Source organism: Betta splendens, chromosome 9 (genome assembly GCF_900634795.4).
Source record: "Betta splendens chromosome 9, fBetSpl5.4, whole genome shotgun sequence".
Taxonomy (NCBI): Eukaryota; Metazoa; Chordata; class Actinopteri; order Anabantiformes; family Osphronemidae; genus Betta; species Betta splendens.
This window is the reverse complement of record NC_040889.2, coordinates 17,386,580-17,407,029: the sequence shown is the minus strand read 5'-3', so window position 1 is coordinate 17,407,029 and position 20,450 is coordinate 17,386,580. Positions and strand designations below refer to the sequence as shown.

The 20,450-nt window shown below is 45.7% G+C and overlaps 4 protein-coding genes across 5 annotated transcripts in view; 2 read left to right on the top strand and 2 right to left on the bottom strand.

Moving 5' to 3' along the window:
- Positions 1-322: 322 nt before the first annotated feature.
- On the bottom strand, positions 323-4,206 carry LOC114862838 (dual specificity protein phosphatase 26-like). Of its 2 annotated transcripts, none has more exons than XM_055512128.1 (4): positions 4,087-4,206; positions 2,241-2,446; positions 1,784-1,995; positions 323-1,712 (listed from the first exon to the last, which is right to left on the bottom strand). In XM_055512128.1, the coding sequence occupies exons 1-4, from the start codon at positions 4,093-4,095 to the stop codon at positions 1,516-1,518; spliced, it is 624 nt and encodes a 207-aa protein (XP_055368103.1). In that variant the 5' UTR covers positions 4,096-4,206; the 3' UTR covers positions 323-1,515. The 2 variants fall into 2 exon arrangements, with proteins under 2 accessions (XP_055368103.1, XP_040928340.2); XM_041072406.2 differs by lacking the exon at positions 4,087-4,206 and adding an exon at positions 2,537-2,651.
- On the bottom strand, positions 2,951-7,304 carry bag4 (BCL2 associated athanogene 4). Its single transcript, XM_029164057.3, has 5 exons — positions 6,996-7,304; positions 6,319-6,429; positions 5,399-5,614; positions 5,025-5,294; positions 2,951-4,689 (listed from the first exon to the last, which is right to left on the bottom strand). Exons 1-5 carry the CDS (start codon positions 7,086-7,088, stop codon positions 4,222-4,224), a joined length of 1,158 nt encoding a protein of 385 aa, XP_029019890.1. The 5' UTR covers positions 7,089-7,304; the 3' UTR covers positions 2,951-4,221.
- A 464-nt stretch (positions 7,305-7,768) lies between these two features.
- lsm1 (LSM1, U6 small nuclear RNA associated) lies at positions 7,769-9,818 on the top strand. Its single transcript, XM_029164059.3, has 4 exons — positions 7,769-7,933; positions 8,052-8,120; positions 8,279-8,394; positions 9,315-9,818. Exons 1-4 carry the CDS (start codon positions 7,888-7,890, stop codon positions 9,483-9,485), a joined length of 402 nt encoding a protein of 133 aa, XP_029019892.1. The 5' UTR covers positions 7,769-7,887; the 3' UTR covers positions 9,486-9,818.
- A 1,126-nt stretch (positions 9,819-10,944) lies between these two features.
- grk5l (G protein-coupled receptor kinase 5 like) overlaps positions 10,945-20,450 on the top strand; it is an 18,331-nt gene continuing 8,825 nt past the window's right edge. Inside the window, exon 1 of the mRNA XM_029162556.3 lies at positions 10,945-11,422. Coding sequence (XP_029018389.1) covers positions 11,371-11,422 — 52 coding nt within the window. The 5' untranslated portion in view covers positions 10,945-11,370. The remainder of the gene's footprint in view (positions 11,423-20,450) is intronic.

Here is a 20,450-nt window from a genome sequence, read left to right as displayed (position 1 = left end):
ATTTTGTGGAGTTTTGCTCAAACAAAGTCAAAGTGAGTCACTTAATGGTAACACCTTGGCCAGACTTCATCTGCATGACTGATGGTGACTTTGCCAGTGAACAGCAGACTTTCCAACTCAAACACTGTTAAAGCAGGTGAACTCAGGTCAAACTCCACTTTCCTGCCAGGAGGTTTATCGTTCCAGGATGCAGGAAGTTTATTTTACTCCACTTTATGAAAAACGCTGCAAAGCATTTTCCTCTGCATATGAGTGATCCAAGTAATTCTTATATCATTACTTAATTTGTTAAGTTCAAGGCTCAGTCAAGAATTCAGGAAAATGTTGTATAAAATCTTCTTTATTAATCTAAAAGTTGCTCATTCTCCAAAACACCTGAAGATTGAAAACCTGCAAGGTGATGAATCTTCTCTGTTTAACACATTCCAGCAGGATGAAGGACCCATCACCAGCCCGGTGTCTTCCTTCCAGAGTACCACACAGAACCTGCCAGAATGCTACAAAACAAACGTTTTAAGTCATGATTGAAAAGCCTGCGATGTTGTGCCAGCATCAATGTGTTTCAAAACTAAACCACACTTATATTACACCATATTACAGTTACAACACAATTCACTATTAAAGCAACACACCACATAAAACATATTTGTTCTTTAATGTGTTTCTTGTGATGTTTTACAAAAAAAGGACACTTACGTTTTCTTCTAAGTACAAGGTAAGTGAACAAATACATTCTCTTTATTGTATTTCGTGTGATGTTGTGCTTTAGAAAACAAACACACATGTTACAATCCAATGTTTGGGTTGATGATTTTGCTTGTGAACGGTACGTGTTCTGTGCTGGCCTGTCTCACTGTGAGGCGACACAGGGCTGCCCACTGCACCAGAGGTAACTTCGAATAAATCAGTAGAAGTTAAAAGTTTTAAAAGAAATTAGGAATAAGAGATTTTCCCAACCTGGCTGTGATCCAGTAGAACCACTTGGTAAAATGTCCTGGGGAGATGGCGCTCTCCAGTGTTGCCATGTTTTCAGGTAGCAACAGCTCCATGGAGTTGGAGCTGCTGAAGGAGAGGTGGACACAACACAAATACTATATACTATACTATACTATACTATACTATACTATACTATACTATACTATACTATACTATACTATACTATAGACAGAGAAGCGGAGGCTGCACAGAGGAGACTCTTCATTTTGTATGTTTCATCAGAGCAACTGAACTTTGGTTTTGTTTATTCTTCATCACAGTGTCATGAAAAAATAATTTGTTCTACTCAATGTATTTGTTCTGTTTAATCATTACTGTCAACCCTCAGGTCCAGGCTGTTTATTATATATATTTATTAAAAAGTGATGACATAATTACTAAATAATGGAAACAAACTTTTCGCATTGCATTTCATGTCTGATTAACTACATCCTGATAAAACACGTTCTGATATAGTGGACACTGGGCTATTGTAACTACAGGATGTTTATCGGCACATGGAACGTGAAGGCTGCAGCATCAGTGATGTGTGCCAAAGAGCTGGCCGTCCAGTTTGATGAGCTGTCGGAGGAAACCTCGATTTGGAATCACGCCTCGGTTCTCCTTCACGGCACAAATGGCCTCTACGAGAGTGAGCTGGTGCTTAAGCATCAGGTAAGCCAGGACCAAGGTGGCAGAGCGACTCACCCCTACGTGACAGTGCACCAAGACCTTTCCTGAAAGAGGAGCGGCGTTACATTTGAGTCTAGGAAAAAACAAGCAGCGTGTGTGTCTTTAAGTTCCTCACCTCCCTTACTGAGGCCCCTGTGGATAAAGTCTGCCGCTGCCTGGAAGTTGACACTCATGTCAAAATTGCAGGAGTCGTGAGCCTCTACGCCCATGTAGCTGATCCTCATGCTCCCGTAGATGTCTGGTTGTCCTCTGCGTTCACTGTGAGCTGCGTTCAGGACGTGTGTGATCTGATGCTTATAGAGATCAGCTCCATTCTCTGCGCTGTGTCTGAAAGGCAAAAGCTCTACACTTACTAAGAGTACGTGTATCAGAGGTCTGTGAGTTAGGTGTCGTACACCTGAGACCTGCTCTGAGCTCAGTCTGTTTTTTACATTTGACAACCAGTATGATCAGTCCCTCTAACATGCAGTATGTGATAAGTTCAGGCCGTCCTGTACACGCAGCAAAACATTTCAAGGCCACACTCTATTTTGTGGGGTTTTGCTCAAACAAAGTAAAAGCGAGTCACTTACTGGTCACCAATGTAAAGCCTTGGCCAGACTTCATCTGCATGACTGATGATGACTTTGCCAGTGAACAGCAGTCTTTCCAACTCAAACACTGCTAAAGCAGGTGAACTCAGGTCAATCTCTACTTTCCTGCCAGGAGGTTTATCGTTCCAGTTTGCAGGCAATTTCTTCCTATAGGACATCGCTTTTTCAGCTCCGGGTTGAGGAACCTTTCAGTTGACAAATTAGTTTACATAAAAGAAAAAAACTAATTATTTTAAAGTAGCAGTTGTGTTAAATAGCAAAGTGAGCGATCATACGATCTTAGTCTCTGTCTTCTTGGCCTCGGAGCTAGTCACAAGCAGGTCTCCAAGTGTTGTCAGGCCATTTGACCCTTGTAATAAATCTGGCCTGTGTGTCTCTAACCCTCGACAGCCTGTGTTATGCTTTTGCATCAAAATAGCTGCCTATTTAAAGATCTGAATGCTGGCTGGCAGATGTAGGAAGACTGGGCCCAGGGGCAGTTTCTAGGTGCTCAAAGAAATATTAGAAAATTAAGAAAATATATATAAGAAATATTCCTGGATTTCCAAGATATTATGTACTGTGTGTGTGTGTTTCCTTCCCTCATTCTACATCTGAGACTACCATCAATCAAAACTTGAGGTCTTTCCTTGGAAACAGTGCTCACTGTAAAGTATTACTGAGAGCAAAACAAGCGGTTTTATGACGGGTTAAAAAATATACTGGCTTTTATTTATTATTGTTTTTGCCATAATTTTGATATTTATCAAGCAAAAATTTCCATCTTGTGTTGGAAACATGCATTACATCTTAAACTGTACAATTGTACTCCATTTAACAGAAACATGACTGCACATGAAAATGGACACATATGACAGATGAGTGTTTTCATGCAGTTTGCGATCCTAGTTTTATTTTTTTTTCAGTGATCTCAAACCATACTATGAAATATGGCACTCGTTTTCTAAATGAACATGATGGAAATGATGGAGAAAACAACTTGTACATTAGAAAACAGATCATTGTTCAAATCTGAATTTGGTATAATAAGGATATTAGTGAAAATATAAGGTTCTGAATTTGTGTCAACATCACCCTCAAGCACAAAACCAACCTCAAACTACACCCATTTCTTTATGCTTTATAGCAACTGATTATCTAAGTAGAGGAAGCAGGGACATAATTTAACTGTCAAGTTATTCTTACTTCATTTGATCATTCCTACAGTAAAATACATGGCATTCATATGTAGGTCTGTTTCTAGGTCTGCACTTAGGGGGCAATTACATCCAAAAACATTTAGTAACGGGGACAGCATTCTTAGGGGGTTTCCTTAATTTGCTAGACTCGAGGCCTAATTAAGAGCGCAGAAATACCATGACTGTAGTGGGAGCTTGTGACATTACAGTGCATGCAGGGCTGCCAGCACAACTGAAGGGAAAGCATTGCACCAAATTCTGTAATAAGCATGTGTATCTAAGTGTATGAACTCTGTCGCAGGTCTCGCAGGTGTTCCATGACAGGTATTGCAAACAGTTAAGGAAGTGGATGACTAGTTAGACGTAGAAGCAGAGTAAACAAGTTCTACAGTCCCGAGACAACATGATAATGTAATCTCTGTAGCGAGACCAAATGTTGCTGTGTAACACCAAATAAAGTCCAGTGCTGGCAAAGACATGACATTATACATAAGCTGAACAACAGTGTAGGCAGCACAGCCATCTACTGTGGCTGAAAGCCAGTTTGCTATGAACCTTCATTATAATGTTTTCATATCTATACCAGCATGACTGACCTAAGTCCATGTACCAGTAACGGTTCTTGTTCTTGGGTCTACGCCACTTACTTCAAGCATTTTGGGGAAACCTTCAAGATGACAAAGCTGAGGGGAACAACACTTGACCCTCACTGTGTCTATGGAAGATCTGGAAGAAGAAAACAGCAAGACCTAATGAGAGAGTCAACCCAACACAAGTCCAATTCAGAAGGCTTTCTTCTCCAATTGGTCCAGAATTGCTTGGATCTTCTGAACAGCCTCCTTTCGGGCTTGCCGGACACTGTCCTGTCCCTGAGTCTCCACAGAGTCCAATTCCAGCAGCTCTTTGGTCAGCAGTTCCTCCAGATACCGATAACTCTTGTCTGTTTTTTTGCCAACAAACTCTTCAACATCTTCATGAAGCATCTGCACTCTAATCATTACCTGGTGGACCTTAGCAAGGCCAGGGTTATCGATCAGAGGCTGAGATGCTGCCCTCTGGCTTGCAGCTGGTTCCTTAGCCGGGGCTGATGGCAGAGTATCGCCTTGCAAATGATTGGGTTCACCTCTTCCTGTTTTGTTGTACATTTGTGGAGGTGAACTTATTGTTGCAGGCTTTCCACAAGGGGGATTTGGGGATGGGGCTGGCCTTGGTTTTGGTCCCACTTGTGGAGCATGTGAGTGCTGTTGGTCCTAAATTAACAAAAGAAATTAAATAATTTTCAATCTCAAAAACAAGAACATAATTTACATATTTATGTTGTCATGTACTTTTTATGAAACTTTTTATTTGGCTTTCTACAGATATAGAGTCCTATTGAATTGCATTAGCTTTATAAACTTAGGAGTTCCTACTATTACTAAATGATAAAATTCTGATTCAAGTGTAAATAAATCAAATTTGAAATTTTTTATTTTCCCCTAGGTTTGTAATTCTCAGGGCTTGTCTCATTTGCACCCCTTCCCTGTCTTTTTTAATATGATTTTCCTAATAAAACATGTTTTGTAACACACTGAAATTTGCTAACCTTTGGTTGATAAGGTGGAGGAGCACCAGATCCAGTTCCTGGCCATGCAGGTGGATGTGGTGGACGAATAGGATTTCCATAATGATTTTGTGAAGGCTGCTGGCCTGGCTGCCACTGCTGCTGTGAGGGTGCATACGGACCAGAGTGTGCCCATACGTCAGGCTGAGGGCTGTGGTGGAGTGACTGCCCAGTGGGGTATGAAGGGTTTGGTGGCATTGCATGACCAGTTTCGCTGTAGTGAGGGTAAGGACCAGAAGGATATCCGGGACCCTAACAGAAAATGTGAGACTGAGACATGTAGTATTTCCAACAATATTCAGTTTCTTTTGGGCGTGAAAGTAATTCTCTAATTATTATTTTTCAGGTGAACTCACCCCTTGACAATGTGGACCAGGATAGTGATGATGTTGGGGCTGAGTGTGTGGCTGCCCAGACGGCCCACTGTTCTGCTCTGAACAGCCCTGATTAGGGTAAGGTCTCTGAGGGTCCGCACAGTAGAAAGGATTGGATGGGTGGAAACCACTGGTTGAATACTGACTTTGTACAGGGCTGTAGACACCATGGCCATTTGGATAACCTGCCGGCATTACCTACATGGAAAGACGATGGAATTAATGAGAGATTATCTGTGTAATGTCAGTGTCAGAATGTCAAAATGATAGCTACGGATATGAAGAAAATAAGAAAACTTGTCTTAGAATTAGTGTCTTAGAATTTTGCCCAGATTAACCACATTCTTTGGATTTGACCTGTCCTGCTTCTTGACTAAAGGTCTTCCACAAACAAATCTGTGGCATTTATTGCAACCAGGGGCCTTGTTAAGAAAGTTGTCATGCATAAAGAAGTTGCATAAAAAGATAGTATGTTTACTTTATACACAGACAGACACACACACACACACACACAAAGAATAATTGTCTTTACAAACTGTGTGCCGATCAAATTCAAACTCAACAGCTATACACCCTTCACTTTAAGGGAGAAGTATAAAAAAGGTCATTACTCCAATCACTCCAGCTAGGATGCAGACATATGTCACAAAGAGTTTGTGTGTGTGTGTGTGTGTTAAATGTTAAATTAGTCTTCACAAAGCATAAACATTCTGCAAGCTGCAGTGCACCTTTATGAGCAAAATGTGTGGATTGAGTACTTTTACCTCTAGCCATACACATTGGACTATGTTTGCACTAAAGGGCAGTGTATAATATGACATTATAGTTTATATGCTCATGACCATGTTGTGTGGTTGTGTTGCAGGGGAGGTCAGCTCCGTGGAAGCTACATTGTGCCGTACCTGTGGATTGTACTGTGGCTGAACATCGGATCCAGATGGATAGGCATTTGCATAGTGTCCCGAGGAATGGGACTGAGGATACCAGTAGTAGTCTGTGTACTGTGGAGCATCCTGTGAACACAGCGTCACGCAGGAGAGTTATTTAAAGAAGACAATCTCTGTGCTTAAGTACCAAGAGTACAGACAGCACCATTTATAATCTGAGCTGCGACTCGCTGAAGCCAAGATAAGATGCTTTCAACATCAATCGCCATTTTAAAAAACACTTAGAGTCGTTAAACACTGGGTTGGTCCTTCCTGATTTAGTTGATGAGCCTGTTTTGGCAAAGGCAAACAAAAGCTGTACCAGCTAACCAAAACAGGGTCACGCTGAATGAATAAAACACACTCTGCCGGTAAAACATGAACGTTTTGTCAGAACTTGTACTATAACACGTAGTAGTACGGCAATGCGCCGGAGACAAACAGCAAACTAGCCAGAGCAGGTTAGCGGTAACTATTACATAATGACTGCTAACGCTAACTCGGTTAGCCGTCGAGCTAGCTTAGACTGGGTTCACGGAAGCTAGCTGTACAATGATATGCCTTTACAAACTCCACTCGTTTGTTTTCATAAGCACATCACAAAAGAGCGGATATACTCCCGGGACTTCTGAAAGTCCTATATTGTTACTTACCATGGTGTTGTTCCAGTTCCCGTTATTATGTCCCGAGTCAGAAGTCGAGGGCCAAGCAGGTTTTAGATTTGTCTGCATTTGATGATGATGCATCAGCTAAGCGCGCTCCCCAGCAACTACCCTGCCACCTGCCATCGCAAAACACAGCTCTTTAACAGGTCTAATGTCACTTAGCCGAGCCGTCCGCTGGTCCACAGTCTTGACAGCAGCGAGGCAGCTTCACAACACCAGTACAATTTGTCTAATTACAATCAGGAAATGATTGAATGACACCGAGCTCCAAAACGCCTGCCCTGTGTCTTTAAGGACGCGCTTGAAGTTGGAGCGAAGAGCTCTCACTCTGACGCTAATGTGCGACACCGAGTCTCCACGGAGTGTGTTGCGCAAGGACCTGGTTTCATCACACTGCAATGATTAGAAAATTGCTGAATTACGTAAAAGGTCTTGGACACTGAAATGTTCAAATTAAGCACATAGTGCCCATTGGATGACACCTGATTACGTGCATGTAAAATGTTGTGACGTCGCGAATCTGAAACAATCCACTTGTTATATACGATCTTTGGGGTCGCATGTTGTCTTGTAGCAAATAGAAAAAAAGTTACAAAATGTGCGTGAATGATAAAATAGGCATTATATTTAAAAAGCAGTTGTGTTTTTCATAATATACTTAGTTTACGATATATTTAAAAAAACAGGCATACAACATTCTAATTAAAAATTAAATTTCGTGCGGCTCCCGAAGGGTTAAAAGGTTACAGGAAGTATTACGGGGGCATGTATAAAGACACTTCCTGTGCTCTTCCTAAAAGGAACATATTTTGAAACATTCATGGCTTGACGATATATAAAGACACAAAGCAATTTAAAAAAAAAATCACATTATACCAAGATGAACTACGTACCGGGGACAGCGAGCCTCATTGACGACATCGACAGTAAGTTGCACATAGGCGTCGTTAAGTCACAAAGTGTTATGAGATGTGGCATCATGTCTGACACAAACCGAGTCCTTTAACGCTCATGTTCTTTGTACCTGCGTTGTTTAACTTGCAGAGAAACACCTGGTGCTGCTCCGTGACGGGAGAACGCTGATCGGTTACCTCAGAAGCATTGACCAGTTTGGTACAACTCGTTTTATTGATAACCCACTCACTTTTCCTCTTAGTGGTGCAAGCACAAACCATTTTAACGGTTACGTGCACCCACCTCACGTGTTATGTGAGTCTTTTCTTCTGAGTGGATGGTCATTTTACGTCCATTCTCTGCCCTGTTTGTTTCAGCCAATTTAGTTTTTCATCAGACAGTCGAGCGCATCCACGTGGGGAAGAAATTTGGAGACATCCCCAGAGGAATATTCATCGTGAGAGGAGAGAACGTGGTCCTGCTGGGAGAGATAGTAAGTGGGAGTGTCCTTGTTTTAGGCCTGTGCAATGTTTTACTGGGATACACATTGGGGTGAAACAACAGACTGGCTTCTTCACATTTAATTTTAGTTTATCTGAAGGCTTTAGTTATCAGGGTATAGAACTAGGGGCGATACAAGACATCTGCTGCATTTGTAAGTCTCATTATTCCAGATTCCTGCAGAAACACTTATTTACTCATAAAAAAAAATCAATTAAAGTTCACAGCCATGAGATTATTGTTATTTGTTGTCATTCTCTTGGTCTAGATAAGAGATGCAATGCACAACTTAACGAAGCCCATGTGTCTGTTACAGCTGTGGGGAATTTCTGCATATTTAAATTTGTATTTGAAAAGTTATTAATGTATTAAGAAGCAACAAGTACATTTATTTGAGAACGATTAATAATACAAAATACAGTAAACATGAATAGTAATTAATTTATGGCATTCACACTGCGCCCAGTGGCATGTAAAAAGACAACGCTAATTGTTAAGATAAACATAAAACATGCTATGCTATAATTTGCATTAAAGCATTAATGTGATAAACACAGAAATGTATCAGATGTTGTTATAATTCAAAATGTCTTTGAACGTCCTATTTTCTTTCTTTTTAAAAGCTCATACAGTTCTTGCTTTGCTTCAGTAATAATTAAAATGGAATGATACTTTATACTAGTAAAGTAAATAATCTGAGCTCTTCAATAACTATACAATGTGTGTTCATATGTTTTGGTCACAGACATGCATTTGACACATCTATAACAGCTGCAAAGATGTTCTGCATAATGAATACAGCAAATCATGTTCATAAAGAATAAGGAGCGCATAGAGACTTATTATTCCTGTTTTATGTTTAGATGTTTTAGCATCTTTTTCTTGCATTTATTGACTTCTCTGTCTTTGTAGGACGTGGATAAGCCCTGTGACACCGTCCTGCAACAGGTGTCCATTGAAGAGATTCTGGAGGAGCAGCGGTTGCAGCAGCAAGCCAAACAAGAGATGGAGAAGGTCAAGATGCAGGTCCTGAAGGACCGAGGCCTTTCTATCCCCAAAGCTGATAACTTAGATGAATACTAACACCTTCTTAATTTTTCTCTTTCTTAGTGTGTATTGGACTGATTGGTTTAATGTGTAGTTTGAGAGAACATGACCGTATATGTACGGTAGGATACGGTTTGAATTTAACGTTAGTAGCACAAAAAGTGTGATGGCTGCTCTCAGTTTTTGCAGATTATGAAAGCAAAATGAAAAAGAGATCACTCTATTGACAATATAGCAACTATTCAACAGCAGCACTTTTGTTTTCTGTCACTATGATATTGTAAATCTTTTATTTGGCAACCTGTGAGTGTGCTATTGACAAAATGCTTACAGTGCTTCATTAAAAAAAATAGTTTTTTCATTATGAAATGCCTGGCTTAGAAATTTATTATCCTGTGATCTTGACTTAATTTTCCTACATGGCTGAGGATGGCGCTTTGGCCCCATGGCAGACAAAGCGTTGCTGGTCCTACGGTGGTTGTTCACAGAAACAAGGTACAGGCCACATCGGATGCTTCAAATCAAACATAGATGTGCATTGTTCAGTTCATTTATGAGGAAAGGACATAATTAATTTGACTAAATGAATTTAGGTAAACGCTGTATCAGTGCATCATCAACCGCATGTCCTGTTTATAGAGATAAGCGCGGCCCTGGACAAGTCTGTCCTATCTGCCTTCATCAGTCAATGACCAGCTTGTTAATCGTTTCCATGGATGCAGTTAGTTAGTATGAAGAGGACGCAGTGTGGCCACTCGACAATGTCGTCTGCAGTTATTGCGCCAATGGGTAGAGCGGCGGTCTTCAGGCCTCTGCTTGGTTCGGACTCTTCCAGGATTTAACCCGGTGCCATGGAAATCAGCCTTCTGCAGAGAACGAATGTATGTTAATTTATTATGTTCTGGACACTCTCCAACGGTCTGCAGGCAAAGAAAACTGTTGCCAGAGGACTGTCAAGTGAGCATTGGAAGAATGTTGCTTCCGGCCTTATTTCAAAATAAAGTTTTGCAACGCGACTACAGAGCAGAAACCCGGTTTATAACTTAAATAAATTAAGATAATTATTGATTAATTAATTTAATGAATTCAGATTAACACCATGGTTGTAAAATCTGAATAGATCAATTTTATTTTTGATGCTGAAAATTAAAGCAACCCGAAGTAATTGAACACTGGCCATAATGCCACATGTTTGTAGGTCACTGTGTCTGCTCTAATTTTTGGGAATTGGATTTGCTCTCAATAAAGCTCTGAGGTTTTAATACAAGAGCTTTTAGAAAAAGCTTTGTTTTACACCATTACAGTGTGAAAAAAAACACAATGGGATTAAGTGTTTTATTTCTAAATGAACTTTATTGTACTATGTTAAAGGAAAATACCTAAATTAAATTGCGTCCATACATTTATGATATTCTTATTTTGTTGACAAAATGGCGTAGTTTTTGCTGAAGCTGTTTTTGTCTCTAACTTGACGCACTGTGTCGGAGACGCCCGGCCCATTTTGATTACGCAGCAACAGCGCTGCTGTCCTCTCCGGTGCACTCGGCCAACCTCCGGTGTTATAATGTAATGCTGGTAGTATCCAGAGGTCCCACCGGAGGAAAAAAAATCAGATCAGCTTGCATTTATCGGTTCATCTTTGTTCTTTTTGCGTCGGACAGACTCCGCACCCGCATTACGCATGGAACGGTTTGGGGAGACCGGAGTCGAAATGCTGCGGCGCACTTCCAGCCCACAACAAGAACCATGCCCAGCTTACATTGCAAGCAAATCTATGACATCCTGTTTTATCCCTTATGAGTTTGCTATGACCAACGTTTGCTCGGATACCGACGAGGAGTGAAGAAAACACACGGCGAAGGACGCGGCTCGCGCCGCAGACTCTAGTAGCGAAAACCCCTGCCTTTAGGATTTTTTTTTGATGGAGCTGGAGAACATAGTAGCCAACACTGTACTCCTAAAAGCGAGAGAGGGTAAGTGGACACGCGAAGGGGCGAAGTACAAATAGCGACCAGACGCGCGCGTGTCACGTTTGGCTCTAAATACGCAGAGAAGGTGTGAACGGCCGTGGCGATGACGGCGGTAGGTGGCCTGCGGACCGCACGGCTCCGTGCGCCAGGTGAACCCCACGGATGCGCCAGAAAGCAATGCCCTGTGCGAAATCACAGGGGTCCACGCGTCACACACAAAGGGCTTCACGTTGCGATCACGCCCGGGCGACATTTCGACCCCGCGGCGGGTTTCCCTCGCCGAGTTGGCCAGGTCCGCTGCGTTTGCCCGTATGTGAGGTGAGGACGGGGGACTACCTCCCACATCCGCTTTCGCCGTGAATTGAATGCGCTCTTTCGCAACATTATACAGTGGATTGCACGCCGAGGGAGAGCACTCTCTCTCTCTCTCTCTCTCTCGACGGTGGCTGTGGGTAAATGTGGGGATGCTGCTGTTTGAATGGCGAGCCGATGACGTGACTGATGTTGGGAGTCTGTGGGGCCTCGCGCAGACACGGGCTGCTTGTGAACGGTGAGACGTCCGCAAAAGGCCAGCTCCCACAGCCCCGGCTGCATATTCTGAAACATAATAGCCCATTGATGTCCGTTTTGCGGGGAGAAAAATACCCGCCGGTGCCGAGACCCGGAGGAAAGCGTGCAGATGGGCCAGACGGCCGTGGAGACACTCGGCGTCTGTGTGTTTCAGGGTCGTCAGCAGTTTGTTTGAGGATTCAAATGAGATCATTGTCATTCAAAGCGGAGCACGCTCATATTTCATTGTGCTCTGTTGCTGGTGTCAGAATCCTGCCTTCGGCGATGCATCAGTGAGTGACAGAGGCGCATGCCACAGTCATGTGAAGGCATCAATAGTCACTCCTTTCCCCTGTTTGTTTAGAATAATAGAATAGTGGTTTAAATGGACTGGGATTAATTGCCTTATATCTTCCCACCTGAACTTCCTCGATGCCCGGGAGTCCCCGAACCTGTTCCTCGCGTGAGCAAGTCGAGGCAAAGCTCTTTTTTTTTTTTTTTCTTCAAAAACCACCATCTGAACTCCAACTGAGTCGCTTTTGTCGGGTGCATCGACGCTCCGGCGAGTTTGGCTGCGGCGCGTGTTTCCGTGCGGCCACGGCCCCTGTGGAGTTGCAGCGTGACGCAGGAGGAGACGGCGCCTCCGGCAGCTCCCTCCATTTGTCCCGCGGCGACGGCGTAAGAGCACGGGGGAGCGCTTCGTGGGAATCGATTTGATAATGAAGCGGCGCGGGACGCTGACGCGCTGTCGAGCTCCCGGAGACAGAGATGCGCCCGCTGCGGGTCAGGCGGGATGTTTGTTTCATGGCACCGGCGCACGACTGGACTGATTGAATTAAGCTTCATGAATTAACAAGAGCGGTTAATGACCCGGGACAGATCGCGCTGGTCCCAGCTGCTCCGTTGCTCATCCAGCCCCTGCCTTTACTGTGTGTGGGAGAGAAAAAAGGGCCCAGATGAGGGGATGGGGGGGGGGGTTCTGTTGAGATAACGGCAGGAGCCATCTTCATCAATGACGGACTGACGCCGCCGCAGGACGCGGGCTCAGCCGTGGAGAATTAAGCCTCCTGCCTGTTGAAACGTGCCACAGGTTGCTGCGGGGCTGTGCCGTCCCATGTGCGGCTCAGTCCACAGACGGAGGCCCGCTCGGGGTGTCAGACCAGTCAGTAGTGGGAGAGTCCGTGTTTATTCCTGTTTGTTTGTGTGAGCGCATCTCCAGCCACAGCCGAGCCAGGAGGCATGCGTCCTCGGTCCGAGGCCCCTGGGAGCGCGCGACAGGAAGGCCCAGTTTAGACTCATATCTCTGCCTTGTTTATACCAGCGTCCTCACACCTCCCGGGTCAGTAAAACTGTGCTCCGTATTCCCAGGCCACGAATGGCAAAACGGGCAAGATTAAAGCCAGCTAACGCTTTGCATCATGGGAGAATTTACAATTAAATGTCTCATTGTAGGTATCTTTCCTGAATGAAATACATTTTCTTCTGTTCATGGAAAGAAAATAGGCCGTAACGAAGCATCGCACACAAAGCCGAGTCGCAGCATACACTTACTACACACCACACACTTATACCCATCAATTAGACGCGGCCCATAAGTTATTCAATCAAATTGATCGTTACATAACCAACTGAGTGGGCTACTGCTATCCGAGCCCCATCTTCCTGTGGAGCCGCTCTCTGGAAAATACTTCATGGATGATGAGTACGCAGTGAAATGAAACACCCCGGTCTCCAGCCCGGGCGTCTGAGTGTCCTCTGACAGCTGCAGCGCTCGCCGCCGCGTCCGAGCGGCACCGAACGCCGATGGTGGACGTCGCGTCAGCCCGAAGACGCGGCTCCGGCCCGACGCGGCTGTTTGCTGCGGCTCCGACTCGGGCGTGGCCTCTCACTATCATCCGACACCCAAGCAGGGCCGAGGGAGCAGGTTTAGAAGATGAGGGGTGTGTGTGTGTGTGTGTGGGGGGGGGGGGGGGGGGGGGGGGGGGGGGGGGGGGGGCAAATTCCTTTGTTTCAATGTAACCTGAACGCAGCTGCTGCGGCGAGAGCGAGGCACCGCTCGCCTGCCTCCCCATTCACAACTGGCGCTGGCAGCAGGCGCAGATTCCAGCCCGGGGAAGCCGACGTCATCGGCTGTCGGAGTGAATGAGAGTGAGGGGGAAAAAGTGCATTGCCGAGTCCAGATGCCTGTCCCGCACAGCGGGAACAGCGCTGGGGTGTTTAGTCTGGGCCACTAGACTCTGCCGGCTTTATTTGAGCCCATAATTAAGAGCTGCATCAGTTAGGTGTTAGCTGCTATGTTGGCTCCAGCTTCATGATGTGATGCCGCAGCCGGACCCGGCCGGCCGGCGTGGTTGCAACCGGCCCCTGAGCTGAGCCACATCCAGGCACATCCTGCAGCATATAGGCCTTTTGTTGCCCCGTCTGATCCCCCAACTGTCAGCTGGTGGCAGCGTCAAGAAAAATAAACCACAGTGGACCCTTTGTTTCTGTTGTCACATCGCAACGTGCTCTCCCACGTCCACACAGACTCGACTGGGGCCCGTTTTGAACGAAGAGAGCCGTGACATAATTCACAGAGTTAAAAAGTAGAGGAAAGGCCTCCAGTGGTATTTTCACTGGAAGTCAAACGTTGAGGGATAATTTCCCCTGCATTTTCAATTGATCTTGGCCGATTCTGTTCTTTAGTGGAAGATGAGCTTTTTTTATTTCTTAAAATTGACTTATTTTTTAATCTATTTTTTAAATAAATTAAAGGACTTTCCTCCACTTAAACAGCAAAGCACCAGCACAGAAAACCATATCTGCATCGACAACACGCCACAAGGCTCGCTGTGTTTCGAGTAGGAGTGTGACTCATTTTTTCTTCGGTGGAAAACTTCGGCTCTCTGGCTCTTACTATCTCTATTGTTATTGCTGCCTCTACCCACACATACAGTATACGTAACTCCTCTGGATGCAACAAGTTCACGCCTGTTCTCTGCTGGTTGTCAAGTGCACTTCAGTGGGATATAGGAGGCGATCGTCTTAAGTAGAAGTAGGGAAAGCGGAGAAACGTATGGAGCATGTGAAAGCAGCTTCATTCCTCAGACGATTAGTCGTGCAGCTTTTTTATTACGTCTGCTTCCTGGACTCTGCACTGTTGGCGCACCTCTTAAAAGGAACATCTAATGTAGATCTGGTGTGCATTAGTCGCGGGATAATCAATACTGTAGCCTCTAAAGCTCCCCCCTTTTAAAGCCTTTTAAAGGTTTTCACTCATACCCAAGTTGTTGTTTGCAGAAGAAGGAAATAGTCGCGTTCCACGTGGGTGGATTCAGGTGAACAGCACCACACGTCTAGTGCTGTTGAAATGAGACGAATCTCGACCGGCACCCGGTCTACCTGAAAGCGCGATTGTTTTTAACAGTGGGCAAAAGAGATGCATAAATTAGCTGGAGCGTAAAAGGGAGGAGGGGGGACCACGCGGCAGCATCTGTCCGCCGCGGCCGAGCGCTTGCTGCATGTTTGCTCACTTCAATCTGGGGATGGAGCGGGAATAAAACCATCGCCGCCGGAGGCCTCGGCGTTCACGGCCCCGCGTCCGTGAACGCGAACCGAGGCGCTGGCGCTGCGTCCCTCGCGTGGACTGTGCTCTGTCCTCCTGGATCTTTATGGATGAACAAACAGCGTGTATTACCCAGTGTGCTCTGCATTGTGTGAGGGGGGTGCCTTTGATTGGACGGGACGGCCTCGTGGGTTATGTAATTTCAGCGCGTTGAATGTTTCCCCTCTTACATTCCATATTTCATGTATTTATACACCAGGAAACTTCGCAGAAGGCGACGCCGAGCCCATCGCCGGCCGCTGCGTGTGCCTTTAATGGCCTTTCGCCGCCGTCTGTCGTTCCGCGAGTGCCTCTTCACTCCCGCAAGACAAACTTACTCTAGCAGCAACTGTCACTCTCACCAGCTCCGAGGTCTTTGACTCATGGACTGGTTTGACCACTTCACATTGCTCCTGCCCTTGGGCTGCTCGATATTTATAGCAGTGATGTTTACAAGGGCATAAAGGCAACAATATAGCGCCGCTCGCGTATTATCCTCAAAGCCGTGTGCAAATTGACGCATGGGGCAGTTAAAATAATACGCGTTGGCTTCGCGCTACGTGCAGCTACGGTGTTGAGGTCAAGTCAGATTCAGCGGCACACGTGATGTGTTGACACCGTCCGCTACTGTCTGCAGCCTCGGGACTGCAGATCAAAATCTCTTTTATTGTCCGTGACCGATTTTTGAGTTTATGACCCCTTATTAAGTAGTTCAGCACGTGACCGCCGCAGCAGCCAGAAGAACGGCCGCGCGTTGCCAGGTGAAGCACGCGCGTCACGGATGTTTGCGCCGCCGAGCGCCTTCGCAGATGTTGCAGCCGCGGGGGGTCTCGTTCAGGGCGGTAACGCGGCAGCTGGACACGGGGACCGGCGTGACATCACAGTGGAACAGGGCAACAAAGAGCTTCTTCCTGCTATAGTCCTCCTCCAGCGCTCAGGTCTGGGCAGCATTTCCCCGGGCTTCCTGTGGCACACGGATCACACACTAAAAACACGCACAGCTTCAAGAAACAAAGCATCAAAGTGCTGACTTGATTTGGAAAGCCTATTTTTTTTCTAATTTCCAGGTTGCTTGTGATAAAGCAGATCGGCATATTGGTTTTATCTGAGCAATATGAAGCAGGAGGAGGAGGTTGAGGACTGGGTGCCAGTTTAAACATCCCTCCTGCGCTCGGTTGTTGTCTATCCAGTGCTTCGCACACAAAGAATACTGGTTCTGTTCACATAACTTGCAGCAGTTGGACACTGAGGGAAAGAAGGGAGAGACGGAGACTTTGAAAGAACAAAGGCGCCGGTATAATATTCCAGTTGGTACCTCTCCGAGTGCCGCGGCGTGACTCAACTGTGAGGCCGACATTTAAGCGGATCAAACAAAGGAGGTGAGACGGAACAAGAGTTAGGTAATCAGAAACTGATGATCTGTCATCTGCTGTTGTCGAGGATGAAATCTAAGGCCGGCGCAGTGAGGCCCGGCGAGTGTGAAAGATAATCTTGTCAAAATCTTTCTCACTTGTTGTGCGGTGTAGGTGTAGAGAAGAGCACATATTCACAGCGCTCCTCCGAGCCAGCGCTCGAGCAGCACATTCGGCTGCAGATGTTGTTGTTGTTGTTACGTATGCGCCAGATGCAGCTTGAGGATGTGGTTTCGGCTGGTCGTCCACAGCAGAACGGTGAAGGTGTTGGAAACTTGAACGTGTGCGTTTGAACAATGGATGGATTTGGTGTGTGTGTGTGTGTGTGTGTGTGTGTGTGTGTGTGTGTGTGTGTGTGTGTGTGTGTGTGTGTGTGTGTGTGTGTGTGCGTGCGTGTGTGTGTGCGCGTGCGTCTGTGTGCGTGTGTGTCAGTATTTTGTGACTAGAAACTATACAGAGGCATTTCTAAAGAGAGAGAGGTGGTTAAAGAGAATGTGAGACATTACTAGATAGAGGTCAAAGCACACACACACACACACACACACACACACACACACACACACACACACACGCAGATGTTTCAAATGCCGGTAACCCCCTGGTGTCGCGCCAGGCGGATGTCGTTCCCTCTCTGACCTTATTCTCTCTTCCCTCGACGAGCCCTGATGATGTCAGAGCTGCTAAGCAGTAACATTTTAGTAAAGGGTGGCGACCACACCGGCCGCATGGAACAAATTAGCCTGACAAGTTCCTGTGTGCAGCGTACCCGCAGTGCAGCGCATATTTCTGCTGGTGTGTAAGTGACAGACCATGAGCGCGAGGGCCTGTGGGGTTACGCTTGTGTTTTTCCACAGTTACAGCTCTGGGTATAAAACTGAAGTGGGCAGCTGCAGATTTTTCTTGATTCAATTTGAAAAATATTTGCTTCCTTTTATTTGAATTCTTCCAACCCGGACCTAGTTCTTTCTGATCATTCTAGCTGAATATGTCGCCGGGTGTGAGGACGTATGTAACTTCTAACAGACACAAAGACATCAGATACGTAATGTGAACCTGTTTAAACTCACTCCGGGTTGTGTGTCTGTTTTTATGACACTGGGACCAGACCGGAAATTACTTACAAGATCCAGATGGTTGACTGGTTGGGGTTATGTGAAGATTTATAATTATTCATATGACATATTATATTTTCATGTTAGTTGGAGCTGCGTGCGTGTTGTAGATGTTCAGGTCTCTGTTTTTACTCGTGATCATTACGTTACTGAGTCATAACTACATTTTATGGTTCCAAGCAGTTTGGATGTTTTCAGGTCCATAACTTTCCCACACCCCAACTCAGGTTTTTTTTCACACTCAATGATGCAGGACATTATTTTTTTATTAGAAATAATAAATATACTATATTTGGCTGCCTAATGGAAATTGCTGGCTCTGGACATGGGAATTAAGGGTGCCAGAAGGACTTGGAGGCGAAATCTAAGAGGAATGGCAGCAAACAAAGCAACAAAATTTGATTCGTGAGTTTTCACTAATCTCTGATTTTCGAATGGATAATTTCATCATTTCTCTATGTGGAGGCCAAGAGACAGGAGAACAAAATAGATCCCTCAGTCTGGGTGGTCAAAATATTGTCGTGTTTATATGCCTATAAGTCTGAACATGTGAATCAATCCAGCAATAAATCAAAAGGGGATTAATCGGCCTGAAGCAACAAATAAGGTCATTCATTAGATGGCAGTTTATATAGAGCTGCAATAAATTTGAGGTGGCGATGGTCGAAGGTCATAAACAAAGTGTGAAAGAAAGTCGCCGGATTACGGGAAATAGAAAGAGCAGAAGGTTATGAGTTAGAAACAGCAGGAAAAGGGAGATGAGCAGCGAGAGAAAATGAAAAGTAAACAGCCTTGGAGAGCGGTGGGAAGGAAAGAAAACAGGACACGGCGCGAAGGAGGAGGAACTCCGCTGCCGCACGCTGTCTCCACATTGTGTCCAGGGCTGAATGCTTGGGCGGAGCGCTGATGTTCGGTACAGTTATGTGACATGGCGTTGACCCCTCGCAGGAAATCTGTTCCGTTTGGTGAATGCGTTCATCCACAAATGCCTAGCAGCAGCTCGAGTGGCTTGGTTTTTGGCTCGGTGGCCCCCGTGGGGCCGGGGGCCGGAGGGGGGGGGGGCGTGTTTTATTAACCGTGGTTAAGGTGTTGGGCCACAGCAGCGCCGGCGTTTCTCGCTTTGCATGTGAACGGAGAGAAGTGGTGCATAACTGAGGACGTGTGCCTGTTTACCGCCTGTCTGGGCTGCGTTCGCCTCGATAAGGAGCAGGTGCTGCGAGTTAATGATTGTCCGGGGGGGGGGGGGGGGGGGGGGGTATACCTACCTATTAATACATCCACGCTTTGTGTTTGCTCGCGCTCACGTGAACCGCTCTTTGTGTGTAAACCGTGGTGACGTGGGGTCATTTGTCCACAGGAATACTCAGCCTGGAGCCTCTCAGGGCTGCTGCACCCACGGAGCCGGCAGGTCCCGATATGATATGATATCACAGTTTATACTAATGGTGGCATCACCGTTGTGTGTTTGAGTGGATCTTCATTTACTCAAAGCAACGACTCAGCTAATTGGTTGGTAATTGTAAAAACGCCAGTTTAATATCCACTGTTACAGCCTGTTTAGTAATTATTATTTAATTTCACGTACGGCATGAGAACAACGCTGCTCTTCGCTTCAATTGTGACCGGCTACATTGAAACCACCTGCCTCCGGTTGTTCTGCCAAAATAGCTGGGACCCATCAAAGCATAGACTTCACAAGGCCTTTGAAGGCGTCCTCTCTGGGGTCCGGCACCAATACCGCGTATTCTTTAAATCTTCTAAGTTGTGAGGCGGTGCTTTGGGTTTAGAGGCCAAGGCAGCACCTTGAACTCTCTGCAATGTGCCTCGGGTTCCTGAACACGCTTTGCACCGCAGCCGCGCACCCGACCCCGCTGAATGAGGCCGCCGCCACCGGGGAATACCATTGTCACAGAGAGGTGTAGTCGGCGTGCAGCTCTGTGAGGCCGACGTTTAAACGGATCGGACAAAGGAGGTGAGCCGGAACAAGGGTTCCTGTAAATAGAATGTACGTGAAGGTTTCCCAGCAGCGTCACACTGCCTCTGCTGGTTTGCATGCTTCTCCCAGTGCATCCGGGGGTCTCAACAAATACAAATACATACAATACCTGGCTGAAATGTGTTTCAGATCCATTCTAGGCAGCAGCCTGGGAAGGGTAAGCAATAGGTGATGCAGGGAAAACTCCTAAACCTCCTCCCAAGCTGCAGCATGACATAGTTCCTGTGACATTCCGGGGTTATTAGTTAAAGATGTCAGCTTTCTCCCGCGCTTACAATGTTGCCTCTCACACCAGCCCGGATAATTTCAGTTCATTCATAGGAGCAGCGTCCACGTAGAGAAGATATGTGACTGAAATGAAACTAATGTCGGGCACCGA